This window comes from Myxocyprinus asiaticus, chromosome 11, assembly GCF_019703515.2.
Source record: "Myxocyprinus asiaticus isolate MX2 ecotype Aquarium Trade chromosome 11, UBuf_Myxa_2, whole genome shotgun sequence".
In the NCBI taxonomy this organism is placed as follows: Eukaryota; Metazoa; Chordata; class Actinopteri; order Cypriniformes; family Catostomidae; genus Myxocyprinus; species Myxocyprinus asiaticus.
The window spans coordinates 29,698,432-29,713,256 of NC_059354.1; the positions used below are offsets into that span (position 1 = coordinate 29,698,432).

Genomic DNA, 14,825 nt, shown 5'->3' on the forward strand with positions numbered 1-14,825 from the left:
ATGTTCGGGGGAGTGGTATGCAAATACCACTCGCCAATTCCCATTGGCCTTTTTTCAAAGACCAGATGTGTTTCGGGCTCCCAAGAGTGACCCCTAGTGTCACTACATCGACACAACATCGAGTGAGTGACAGATAAGGAAACTGTGACTTAAGTTTGTATCATTTTCTTATAAACGTGTAGTGTCTTGTTAAATGTTGACAGCTGAAAATTGCCCATTTGAAACGTGTCCTGATCATTAGCTTTATAGCTAACCTGGCTGACTGTATGAGTCTGCTATTTTTATTTGAACCAAGTTTCTTGACTGAAATGTGTCATTAAAACCTTTACTTTTAATGTAACATGGCAGATCCAAACAGACACACTTTTTTAAAACCTGTACTGTTTAGTTTCTTCTGTGGAATATGAGAATACATTGTAAAATGTAGATGCTGCTAATGAGGCTGAAATGAAAGCGAGGCTGTCAGTCCCTATCATTATTCCTGATATCTCCTTTTGAGTTCCTCCCACAGAAGAAAGTCAGTCGTTTGGGTTTGGAACTACATGAATATGAGTATAAATGATGACTCATTTGACAAAATATTTTTTGTCATTTAGTTGACAAATCTTTTATTGAGTTCTATCAAGGTATTTTAAGGTAAATATCTTTTTTAATTTGTAAACATTTTTGTTTATTTTTTTTATTTTTATCCCCTTTTCTCCCAATTTGGAATGCCATTCCCACTACTTAGTCCTCATGGTGGCATGGTTACTCACCTCAATCCGGGTGGCAGAGGACAAGTCTCAGTTGCCTCCGCTTCTGAGACAGTCAATCCGTGCATCTTATCACGTGGCTTATTGTGCATGACACTGTGGAGACTCCCAGCATGTGGAGACTCATGCTACTCTCCACGATCCACACACAAATTACCACGCGCCCCATTGAGAGCGAGAACCACCAATCGCGACCACGAGGAGGTTACCCCATGTGACTCTACCCTCCCTAGCAACTGGGCCAATTTGGTTGCTTAGGAGACCTGGCTGGAGTCACTCAGCACACCCTGGATTCGAACTTGTGACTCCAGGGGTGGTAGTCAGCGTCAACACTTGCTGAGCTACCCAGGCCCAAGATAAATAGGTTTGAAAGAGTGTCTGTTTTTTTAACACTTTAAAGCAAGTCTGTTGGCTAAAAGGTATGATTTTTTGGTTACAAATTACAGGTTGTCATGCATGTAACTACAAGAGACAACACATTTGAGTACATGTATTTACACACACAAACACTGGAATTGAACATTCCAGCTGGAGTGCTTGCATTTTGCTTGAGTTTGTTGTACATGAACATCCTCATTGCCACGTCATGTTGTTGTATCAGTTGTCTGGGACGGATACTCCTAGTCAGGGTAAGAGCATTCTGCACAAATGATTGGAAAAAATAACAGTTACACGTTAAAAACAAGTCCATTACAGTATAGAAAAGAACATGTTACACAAACAAGATTGGGCCATGGAGCTTTCCACCAGTAGCACAAAAGTCCCACAACTGTTTCCATCTTTTTGTGATGTGAAGCAGAGAGCACCGTTTCTCCAGTATCCTCGCAACTCTTTTATTATTATTATTATTAATATGATTATTATTATTATTGTCCTCCTGTATCTCACAGCCCATATCCTTCCTGAGTAAATAAGTGAAATACACATTGTTTTACAGGGTTAACATAATTATTTATTGTGAGTAACATTGGACTGGTCTGCCATAACACTAAGTGCTAAAAATATAAATCCTTTGAAATATTACTTCAATTAATTTTTTTTATACCGTATATATATATATATATATATATATATATATATATATATATATATATATATATATATATATACATTAACATAATGTGAAACCAAATTATTGGCATAGCAGATCTTGTACACTGTGTAATATAGGGTATTAATTTATGGTTTGTGCTCCTAAGATCATCTAATATGATTCATGTTTTATAAAGGCACTATCTGTACTACTGATCTTTTGCAGTGTCTAGTAGTATGTCTGTTTGGATCTGCCATGTAACATTAAGAGTTTTGACCTTCTTTAAAAGTTTGCGGCCTTGGAGCATATCTGTAAGTGCTTGATTCCATGCTCATGAGAGTGCTGTGACTCTGGTCCTGCCCTGATAGTAAAACGAAGCATGATTGGTTGAAGATAGAACGTGCTACGACAGACCTTTTTCACAGACTATGATGACCTGTTTCCACCTTATATATCAGCAAAAATCTAAAAAAATAAAACAATATTATAAACATTTTAAATATTGAGTGTAAATGTAAAACATTATGCTTTGTGTTATGTTACCCTGGAATTAGTTTTAAAAAACAAATTACCACAGCTGCGAAGAGTGACAGTAAATTTGACATCTTCTCCCATTTTACTGTCTTAATCCACCACTCTCTATTTTTTTCCTCTTCTGTAAAGTTATTCATACATAATAGTGAATTTTTTCTTTTGGCCTTAGTAAATGGAAACAATATTTGCTTTGATCTACAATTCACTCCCATTCACTGCTGTCGAAGTTTACCCTGAAAACGTTTACTTCTGCGTTCCAAAACCCGGAGTGTTAAAAAGGTCTATTGGTCTGAGTAATGTGGCCGCTATCTGATTGGCTTGAGTAGACAATGGGTGGAGTCCACCTGCTTGTGGATTGCCCGCAGCTGTCACGCAAGAAATGTTTCAGAATTCACAAATGTAAACTGCAATCCAAATGCACAGCAAGCGATCCACAAATAAATACGAGCGATTCACAAATGAATGCTGGACAGAGTTGAGTTTGTGAGTTAAAAAATATATTTGTAAATATTTTTTTTATTTGCAAATCTCATTTTATTTATTTGTGAATTCACTTTATTTTTGTGAAACTCCTAACATATATTTGTGAATATCATTCTTTTTATTTGTGAATTCATTTCATTTTTGTGAAACTCCTTACAGTCATCGGGGAAATCACGAAGTGGAGAAATCTGTTTTTACATTAAAGAAGGCTGGTGCAATAATGTGACAGTCCTGTTAAAATCATGTTCTCCCAAACTGGAAACTCTTTCTAGAAAATGCAGACCATTTTACAGGAATTTACATTGTTTATTTTGGTCAGTGTCTACATTCCACCGCAAGCCGGCATGTGAGAGGCGATAGAGAGACAACACCTGGACTCCCAACTCATAATTATGGGCAATTTCAACAATGCAAAACTGAATCTAGAACTCCCTAAATACAGGAAGCATATCACATGCAACAAGAGAGAAGGGAGAACGCTAGATATATATCTATATCGCTTTACGTCATGTGCTGCACTGGGAAGTTCTGATCATAACACTGTTCATCTCATCCCAACATACAGGCAGAAATTTTAATTCTTCCAAACCAGTAATCACTAAAGTTAAGAGATGGACCAGCGGAGCCATAGAATCACTACAGAGCTGTTTTGACTCCACAGATTGGAATATTTTTAAGGACACGATGAATAGTCTAGACGAGTACACAGAAAGAGTGACGTCATATATCAGTTTTTGTGAAGACAGCTGCATTCTCACCAAGACTTGGATTACATTTAACAATGACAAGCCTTGGTTTACAAAATAACTTAAACAGTGTCGGAGGCAGAAAGCCTACAGGAATGGGGATAAAACCTATACAAAGTGGCAAAGTACAAACTGGAGAAGGGAATCAGAGCTGCCAAGCAGAGAATAAAGAAAGAATAAAATACTCTGAGAGGATAAAGAAACAGCTTTCAGCCACTAGCCCATCTTCAGCATGGAAATGTCTCCAGGAATGTACAGACTACAAAAAGAGAAAAACCCCTTACTTGCAAATTACCTGAACAAGTACTTGTCAGAGAGTGAGAGCGAGACAATGAGACCCAAGAGTAGAGGAACAGTTCAAAGGATTTATTCACAATAAACATTAATTATCACTGTGTTGGTGATGGCCGAGTATCCCGGCACTGGCTGCAGTAGCGGGAAGGGGTTTTGGAGATGCGTACACGCCATGGCCGCACAAGGGGCAACCCGTGAAGAGTGTGTACATAGACGAGTGTGTGCATTGTGGAAGTCAGGAATAGATTCGTAGGAATCCTCTGTTGAAACTTAGTGAGGTGCAGAGAACAACGCCCAGCAGACATAGGCAATCTTTCTCCCGACATGCAGGCAGAGACTAAGTATTCTCCATTGAAGATCAGCTGACACGCAGCAAACTGGAAGGCAACCACACACACAACATGCAGGCAGAGACGGGCAAACAAACAGATACATGAGACAGGACCAACTAGGCAAAGAGAGTGAGGTAAGTTACTTCACATCAAACAGCTTTCTATAATGATAACACACAACATACTACAGACTACATTAAACTACATTCAACAATCCAGCAAAGGACATGACACACAAGGGGATCAAAATAGGCAGGAACAAACAAGGGACAGGTGCTGCTCGCCAGCTGAAAGTTGGCATGATCAGCGTTGACATGGAAACTATCAGGGTTCCCATGGAAATGCTGATTCTGTGTGCCAGCGGCACCTGAAACACATGAGGGAGAAAACGTCAACAAACTTGGAACAAAACAAACAGAACATGGAGCATAAGTGTCCGGATCCCGACACAGACCAGAACTGAACCAGACAGGAAGTCAGGATCCAGACATGAACAAGACTGACCAAAGAGCGTACGGCGGTAACTCACAACCGGACCCGTGCACTTTAGTGCACAAAGAACACACATGAAACACAAGACAGACAGGGAAAGATGATGTCAAGGTCAAACGACAGAACTACTGTAGAATTGAATATCATGAATATACTATAGATTTTTCACATCACACCACACCCATGCAACCCCCATCAGACCAGCAATCAGCCATCATCTCACAGCATTCAAATCTTACTGCCTCCCATCTCCCACTCACAATCAAAGAGCAGGACATTAACAAGCTATTCTGGAAGCAGAGAACAGGAAAAGCACCCGGTCCTGACTCTGTCTCGCCATCTACCCTGAAACACTGTGCTACTCAACTTTCACCTATGTTTACAGAGATTTTTAGCCAGTCACTGGACCTTTGCACAGTTCCTGCATGCTTTAAAACCTCAACCATTGTTCCATTCTCCAAAAAACAAAGGATAACAAGCCTGAATGACTACAGACTGGTTGCTTTGACATCAGTAGTCATGAAAACATTCGAAAGATTTGTGATGGCTCATCTCAAAGCAATTACTGACCCACTGCTGGATCCACTGCAGACTGCATACAGAGCCAACAGGTCTGTAGATGGTGCAGTGAACTTGGGTCTACACTTCATGCTCCAACACCATGACAGCCCAGGAATCTACATCAGGATCATTTTTGTAGACTTTAGCTCTGTGTTTAACACCATAATTCCAGAGTTTCTACAGGCCAAGCTCTCTCGACTGATTGTTCCTGATGCCGCCTGTAGGTGGATAACTGACTTCCTCACCAACAGGAAACAACAGGCGTGGCTTGGAAAGTGCATGACAGGCCCATTGACTGTCAGTACTGGAGCTCCACAGGGCTGTGTGCTGTCTCCACTTCTCTACACAAATGAATGTACCTTAACAGTAAAGCTCCTCAAATTTGCAGATGACACAATGCTGATTGGCCTTAGAAGTGATGGCAACAAATCTGCTTACAGAAAGGAGGTGGATCACCTGGTGTCCTGGTGCAGCCATAAAAACCTCATTTTGTTAATTGTTCATAAATGATTGTTGCTAGCCTCCATTTATTTATTTATTCTTCACACTACAGTTGCACTCGTCGCTTACACACCCATGGGTATTGTATTTGCATTGTATTCTAATGTATATTGATATTTGTTATATTGTTTTGTATGTTATGTATTGTATATTGTATGTCGTAACTGTACATTCTATGTACCTGTATATTTTCTATATTGTGTATATGTGAGTACTTGATGTGGCATGTTTAATTGTCCTTGGAGCAAAACACCAAGTCAAATTCCTAGTAAGCTACTTACCTGGCCAAAAGAGAATTCTGATTCTGATTATACAGACATCTAAAAATATGAGATAGTTTATGTGTGCCTTAGAGAAGATATATTGTTTAAACTTTTAATAACTTGTAACATTAAAACATTAACAAAAATTTCAGGATAAGAGATCATATATACATTTTTTTGCAAAAGTTATAGTTATGACATTCTGATTAATATATTTTTAATACATATATATTTTATGTATAAAATACTTTTTTAATGTAATGCAAACATTTTTAATGTAATAACTAGTGATCTGTTATTATGATCTGCATTTTACAATGTTTGTTAATGACTAATTAAGGTTTTTATGAAGTGTTACCAATATCAAATATATCTATAAGTCTATATTAATTCTTAATTCAGTTTTGTACTAAATAAAGTACTTTATTTTGTATTGCGACACATTATGTTACAGACATTAAAAAGCTGAACTTCAACTGTGCCCAAAGGGGCACAAGTGCTCCTAAACAAAAATGTTACCCTAGTGTTCTGTATCATGTAGGATTCTCTTAAATCCTGTTCCAATCTTAATCTCCCTGTTTTACTAATCTATGGAAATAATAATAATAATAAAAAAAGAGGATTAAGAAATTAAATCACACATTATGTGATGAGCCAGCAATCCAAAATGTCTCTTCAGGGTTTTGTTTTATTTACCCCTTTTTCTTGCTGTATCTTATTTTCCCCCATCCTCATCCAAAGCAAGAGTACCAACTATATGCCAGAATCATCCTAAAGAGATTAGCATCACTAGCGCTCACTGGAACCTGCCGAGTCAACAGGGGCCAGATACGCTGCATTGAGGCTACCGTCACAGTGGGTTTCGGGGCCGCTGCAGAGTGCAACACACTCTCAGGTTCAGAAAGAGGGCAGCAATTGCAGCACCAGAGCATGAAAGCCTGAATTAGCTGGGAAACTAGATTTAGCCCAGTCTGTCTATCAATCATCTTGCAATTACTGGCTGCACTGGCAGGTTTTGAATGGTGTGGCTGGGCTCATTTTAGTTTGAGATTAAGGTGTAGGAAGAGAGAAAAAAGAAATCTTGCTTTAGGGCAGTGCTGCAAAAATTGCGTTAGCTTCACAAGATCTCTTGTGACCGTTCCATAGTATCAGAACCTACATGCAACATTGCTACAAAGTAAACAGCAATAAGTAAGGTTTGGTATACCAGAAACATTTAGTTTGGTTTCTCCAGAAAAGCTACTAAATACTAAGAGACATGGAAAAACATATATGATACGGTATCTTTGGTGCAGTTCAAGTCACCTGTATGTGTCCTCTGGTGTGCCTTTAGGTGGGAACTTTTTGTGTAAACCTTCCTACAGCCATTAAACTGGCACCGATGGACCCTCTTTTTGTTCTCAGGGATGTCCCCTCTCCCTACTGTTCCCGGTCCTCCCTCTCCATCACTCTGTGCTCCGTGGTTTGATGGTGAAGGTAGCGAATGTGTTGCCACAAGCTTTGCTGCCCCAAGACCCACTTTCTTGGCCACCAGTTTGAGTGTTAGTGTGCCATCGGCTGTGGCAGTAAGAGTCTGTGTGGGCTTGACAAGGTGACGTCCCAACTCAGGTGAAGAAGGTGGTGTGAGGGATGTGACAGCATTTAGCTGGGCAGGATTCACCCCTCCAGTGGTCTCTTTCACCCCTGCCTCAGTACTCTTGATACTGGCTGGGGTGTGGAGATTCTTTGGAAGGGACACAAGCTGAGGTGGCGGGCTGGACTCGTCAGATAAGCTGGGCAGCAAAGGGTCCATCAGGTCCTCATCACTGTCTCCCTTCATTAAGGCTGGTGTGAGGAGGCAGTCGAGCTCCTCGTCAAAGAGTTCTGAAAGCCTTTTGGGCTCAGTCTGCAGGTACCTTTCCAGCTCCAAACATGTCTGCAAAGAGAAAGGGAAATTCATAAACATGAGACCGTAAACCTTAGAATACTCAGAAGTCCATTGATGTTAACTGATGTTTAGTTTGGAAAAAGTTTCCAAAACACTATAACTATACATTTTGTTAAAACGGAGTTATGACTGAAGTTGGGTCTCTTAGGCCACGTCCACATTAATCCATTTTCTTTTGAAATGCATTGATTTTTGCTATGTTTACACCTCTCATGCACAATGGTACTGCTTTTCTTCAACTGAAAACGGAGACTTTAGAAAACACTCTCCATAACCAACGATGAAAATGAAAGCGTTAGGAAACTGAGAGACGGAGGCTTCAAACGAAAATGGATTAGTGTGGATGTGGCCTTAGACTATGCTCTCTGCTATAACATACAAGTGTGCCTGAACTATGCTAAGATTTGTCCGCATTTGGCTGGACAAACAAAAAACTTTGAAGCTATTTCCCTCACTTTCAGTGAGTGTGTTTACATGCACAACAATGCGCTGATAACACTCAAAAATCAACTCAAGAAAACCATATTTATTTATTTATGCAAGAAACCCTTATTTAAATTAAATTAGAAATGATCAGTTCTGGGGGTCGTTTATTGACTAGGCTCGCTTTGAGGTGGAGCACTACAAGCGAGATCAAAGGGACATGTAGTAGCCGCTCAGTATTGTATCACAATATTGTTTATTTTTCACATAAGAGCTTTTCTATTGAATCCAGTTCGAATCCAGGGTGTGCCAAGTGACTCCAGCTGGGACTCCTAAGCAACCAAATTGGCCTGGTTGCTAGGGAGGGTAGAGTCACATGGGGTAACCTCCTCGTAGTTGCGATTAGTGGTTCTCGCTCTCTTTGGGGTGTGTGGTAAGTTGTGCATGGATCGCGGAGTGTAGCATGAGCCTCAACATGCTGGGAGTCTCCACGGTGTCATGCACAGCGAGCCACGTGATAAGATGCATGGATTGACTGTCTCAGAAGCGGAGGCAACTGAGACTTGTCCTCTGCCACCCGGATTGTGGTAAGTAACCGGGCCACCACGAGGACATACTAAGTAGTGGGAATTGGGCATTCCAAATTGGGGAGAAAAGGGGATAAAAAGAAGAAAAAAAAAAGAAAAAGAAAAAGAAAAGAAATGTGTGCAGTGGTTTAACAATACTGTTCCCCAGTCACAGTGGCCAGTTTGGATATAAGAGATTTCCTTTTGGTGCGTTGCAGTAGAAGCAATTCTGCAGTCAAATGGCAGTAGACTAAACCTTCAAGTGCTTTCCTTCTTGTCAGCTGTACAATACAGTTGCCACAAATGCACTACTAGGGATAGTTAAACCTTAAAAAAAGGAAAATTATGTCAACATTTACACAACCTCATTTGTCTCCAAATTATATGACTTTCTGTCTTCAGTGGAAAACAAAAGGAGATTTTAGGCAGAATGACAGTCTCAGTCACCATTCACTTTCATTGTATAGAAAAAAGTTAAAAAAGATTGAAAATGAATGGTGACTGAGCCTAACTTACTGTCACTAACATCTCCTTTTGCGTTCCACAGAAGAACGAAAGGCATACCGATTTGGAACATAAATCAGAAGGCATTCTTCAAGGTTACTTTATCAAAGGAAACACCAAAAAGGCCTTTCAGGTGCATTTATCATGCAACACAGTTCCAGCTACTGCTTCAGTCAAATATTGACCATTTAATTAACCTGAAGGTTGCTCTGCACTTTCCCTGACCTTGCTGGTGACACTGAAAGAATGATACTGCTAATACTGTTGCTACAATTGGACTCATGTTATGCAACACAGTAGAGCCATCATCGTATTATAAAATAACAAAATAACAGCAAAAAGTCCACTGCACCAGCTATAATTTATCCCTGCAACCTCTCCCTGTGAGCTGTTTGTCCATTTATGATTCTGCTCGGTACCTGCAAAGCACATGAATTATCCATACAGACTGAGGCTTTTATCCATGTGTTAGACAGATCCTAGCTGCTATACTAGAATTATTCAATTCTGGTGCATTTTGTAGGCCTTATTACTTTAATAGATGCTCTAAGGACATACTCAATTCATTTCATGCAAGGGTTAGCTCACCCCAAAAAATTTGAATTCTGCAATCATTTACTCTCCCTTATGTTGTTTTAAACCTGTATGACCCTCGTTCTTCCATGGAACAAAAAATATGTTAAGCATAATATTTGCCTCAGTCACCATTCACTTTCATTGAATATTTTTTTTCATACAATAAAAGTGAATGCTGTTTAAAACTAACACTTTGCCTGACAGCACATTTTGTCTTCTACAGAAGAAAGTCATACAGGTTGGGACTAACATGAGGGTGAGTAAATGAGTTTTCATTTTTTGATGATTTATCCCTTTAAAGCAACATGCCAAAGAGAGATGGTGAGAGAAAAACAGAAGGATTAAAGACATTTTTGGCATACGTTCTTTTAAGACAAATCTCAGAGCAGTATTTTCACAATTCTCTGAGCAACCACATGATATAGGTGCATTGCTGTAACACAGAAACGAAAATGGAGACAAGGTGGATCAACTCCATTCTGATCTAGCATTCACTGATCTTTGGACTAGCTGCTGTCGAGAGCCCCTTCGTATCCTGCTCACTGCACTTCCATCTATTATAAATGCGGTGCCAGGGGTTCACAGGCAGCGCTACGAGGCAATGTCAGACAAAGAGCGGGCAGAGAGAGAGGCGAGGGGGAGAATCGCAAAACTGTTATTAGCAAATGTGGCTGCAGTCCAAGCTAGACACAAAGGGGAAATTATCGGCAATCTCCGAGTCAGTTCCTCTCCCTGTCTCTGCTCCTTGCTTGGATAATAAAGTCGGCACATTATCTAAACTAATGTGTTTATATCTCCACCCGCATCTAACAAAGCAGCATTTCTCCCTCACCCTCTCTATTTTTGGGGTTGAAATTATGATGGTTTTTCGCTCATACAAATAGATTTTAATTAAAGCATTTTGGCTTTCATCAGATGTTGTTTGAAGTTCTACCTCTTGATGCAAAACCAATCTCTCACCTGCACTTCTCTCACTCTCTCCCTACACAGCATGCGCTGATGACTAATTAGCCACTCGAACGACCCAGCAAAGAGAGGCTCTTTATTCAGTTAATTTGCTGATGGGATGCGTGTGTGTGCATCTGTTTATTTGTATGTAAGATTTTGTGACTAAGAGCAAGAGTATTGAGTTAAAGTGTAGTATGTATAGAGGAGACCGTGGCTAGTTGTCCCATGGGCTATATCTCAGTAACGCTAAGATTTGGAGTCAAAAGTCAAATTGCACAAATATGTGTTTTTTCTAGCAGAGGTTTTGCATGTTGGTTTCAAACACCTAGTTAAAAATCTTCTTAAATTAGGATAATTTTTATGAATTCTACCCAAAGCAAATTTTCACACATCATATTTTTGCTGTAGCTCTTGACGACAAGCGAATGTAATCAAACCACACTGGCAGATTTTTTTACCGAAATGCTTAACTGTGTTCTTAGGACCAAGGTATTTTTCATGTAAGTCAGCATGTTATCAAATTTTTTGGGGGCTAACCAGAACCCATATTTTGATCTGATAAACCTACAATGTGTAACGTCAAGATTGTTTTTACTCTCGAAAAGAATCATGCCCAGCTCAAGAACCCTTTATAGTGAAAATGTTTTTTGACAAGTAGAGGATTCTTTGATGAACCGAAGGTGCTGCAAAGAACCATTAATGAATCTTTCTTCAAACACATTAAACAAAACATTTTATGAGTGCATGTGAGAACAAAAATAAAGTCCTATCCCGTAAACCTGCCCCAAGTTCTGGCATTGTTACACTGAATAGAACACAAGCATCGTCAATGATCTGGCAGTGAAATCTGTCTATAATGTGCTATTATTACCTCCCCTGCAATGTTTGTAACAATATCCCAGGGTGCTGCATTAACTCTAATATGTCCCCCAGACCATAACCATCCTCCTGCAAGATTGGCATTCTTTTTCATTTGTTGAAGGGCTTTTTGCCCTGTCTGCACACCAGAACATTCATTTATATATATTACCTCGGTAATGACACAACAATTACCAAGAAACCCTTGGAGACTTCTTGCGCCAAGTGACATGCTCTCGCCATCAACCTCAGGAAGTGTTGCAAAATTCTATTGCCCATAAGGACCTCCCTCCAGGATCTGTTTGTCCATACACAGAGATGTGTAGACATCGAGACCGAGCTGCCTACAATTTTACAGTCAGAGGCATATCCTATCTGTCCCAATGACATGTTAGCCATCATCACAGCAGGGTTGACATCAGATTCATCTGAGGCCCACACTGTCTTGGATAGGCTTTCACGGATCTTGCACAGCTTTTCAACCATCTCTCTGTTTGGTCCCTGCACCTCACTGGCTTAGCTCAAGGAGGGGAGCTGTCGCTGCTGTTCTGGTGCTGGAGTGTGGGGGTGAGTGATGGTGGGGAGGCTGTGACAGGGGTCCTGGGAGGGGTAAGTGAGTGTGTAAGAAAACAGCTGTCACACACACACCGAAGCCTGAGTCTCTTCACTTCATCTACTGTCATCGTCCCATCCCCCTGCACCACCGCGCTTGGATTGCTGACATTTAGACAATACAGTTACAGCAAGGAGCAGTGCACAGCTTGTTATTTTCTGTGGACCAGTGCATGTGTGTCTGTTTTTGCAAGGGCTTGCTTGTTATGTAGTTGGCCAATTGATTAGTGGCCATAAAACCAATGAACTACAATCGCTTACAAGCTTACTTCCTAACAAATGCCCCAACAAAGCATGAAGAAGAGTCCCAATAAAACAGTTAATAGCCAATAGAAAAGCTCTTATGTGAAAAATAAACAATATTGTGATACAATACTGAGCGGCTACTACATGTCCCTTTGATCTCGCTTGTAGTGCTCCACCTCAAAGCGAGCCTAGTCAATAAACGACCACTTTCATCACAATCTCCGTCTCACAAAAGAGATATCAGCAACTTGTATAGAGTCTATAGAGACACGCATCTGAAAATGCTACCCAGTCCTTCCCACAACCCATCAGTCTCTCTTAACTGCAACATTTAAACAACAAACGATCACTGCGAAAGTATTTGTGTGCTGCTCACCACAAAGTGCAAACAAGGTGAGGAAACACTGGGATAACCCAAGACAAATAAAAGAATCCCACTGCTTCCACTGGCCTCCCCGATCCCTTCATACACTTCTTGTGTTTGTACCACTACCTACAGCAGACTTGCCCCCAGCCCCCTCCTAATCAGTGGTCTGTGATGGAGTGACTTTTTTCAGACTCTCCTGCTGTGTAATAGCCCTCTTCTTTCCCTATTTCCACACCTGTGTCATCCCTCCGACACCCTCCTACACTTCAACCTCCCCCTTTTTGCCAAAACAATGTGCTTCTCCGGAAAACACACACAAACACACACTCTTTAGGATGGCAAGGCAATTAGCACCTGGGCACCACTCCTTGGTCCCCTCTGTCCCACTTCAGGCCAGCCATTCTGATAAACACAGATTATAAAATGAATTATTGGCACAAACACATGTGGGAGATAAAAATGCTGACAGCTGTTAGCAGGGACAAGACAGATATGCTCTTTTAATATGGGTGGATAATTTAATCCTGTTTCCCTTGGCCCTTGGCCACTGGTGCAGTGGATGAACAGAGTGGTTGGCAGCTCATTGCAGGTAATTTGTTAATTCAGGGGCCCCGTCTTCCAAGATGCAGCATTTGTTTTGCTAAGGAAAATGAAACCTTGTCAGTATACAGTAGCTATACCAACTAAGATGTAAAAGATGCTACAGGCAATCTGGTATGCTGAAGTCAAAGGACATGAGGAAAACGTTTTACTTTGTAGGCTGAGAATCAAATGTCTTGTTAGTGAGCATGTAGTTACAGGGTGTACTTACACATTTAAGATCAGATGCTTTCAACTTATCTTTGTGTTTGAGCAGCGGAGATCGATCCAAAATTGTTTGTAATTTTAGTAAAAAATATGATGCTCGAAGCCTGAAACGCCATTTGACATTCTTCGGTGACACGCTAATGACCACCTGTCATCGAATTCTTTGCTGCTGCTTTTGCTGCATTGCCGTGGAAGACGAAGAGATGGGTTATATGGATATGAGCTGAATATCAGTCATTAGGAGAGCCTTGGCAACACTTTCAAAATTATCAATTTAAAGATCTCTGTAATATCCGGCCTCTGCCAAAACAGACACCAAAGTCCCATAGGAAAACAATGCAGAGTTTGCCATGTGTTGCATGGTGAAATTAAAATGTGCCTCGCCAGGGCTGCAGTACAATGACTGAAAACTAAAAAAGGCCAATTACTCACTGAGGATGGTGTCCTATTAGCGAACTGGAAAAACTGGACACTCAGTGACGAATGGGCCATTGCAAATAAGCCTGAGGCTCTGGCAGCTCGACTGCCTAAACGTTCTCATGGCCAGATTTACTGAGCGGCTTTTTAGCGGAAGAAACCTTTGCCCCAGATTTCTCTGTAGAGAATACAAGAATTGGTTTTGTGTCCTGCATTTACATATAGGTTTCATTATTGTTGTGGTTGCCTGGGAACCAGATGATATTTAAATCCCTCATGTACATCTGCAAATGTAATTCGCATGGCTTGTAAGGGAGGCACAAGCTCTGATTCAGCAGGCTTACACTTCAGATGTAGTCACCGGCTTGTCATCAAGTTCAAAATCACATCTGCATTCCAAAGGGTCATTCTTCTGGAAACAACACAACTCGATCGCAAAAAAGTCACATTTTATATCATGAACAGCAGTGTGAAGTACTACTACTTTATTGTGGCATCTCAAATTGTTCATCATAATTGGAAATAAATTATTCTGGCTAATTTATACATACTGGGCAAACATGCTTCTTTTAGTTAACCTAAA

The 14,825-nt window shown here is 40.5% G+C and overlaps 1 protein-coding gene across 1 annotated transcript in view; it reads right to left on the reverse strand.

Annotated features, from left to right (window-relative positions):
• Nucleotides 1-14,825, reverse strand: part of LOC127448104 (Krueppel-like factor 7) — a 61,334-nt gene that overhangs the window by 18,686 nt on the left and 27,823 nt on the right. Inside the window, exon 2 of the mRNA XM_051710399.1 lies at nt 7,297-7,906. Within this exon, the coding sequence (XP_051566359.1) occupies nt 7,297-7,906 (610 nt within the window). The remainder of the gene's footprint in view (nt 1-7,296; nt 7,907-14,825) is intronic.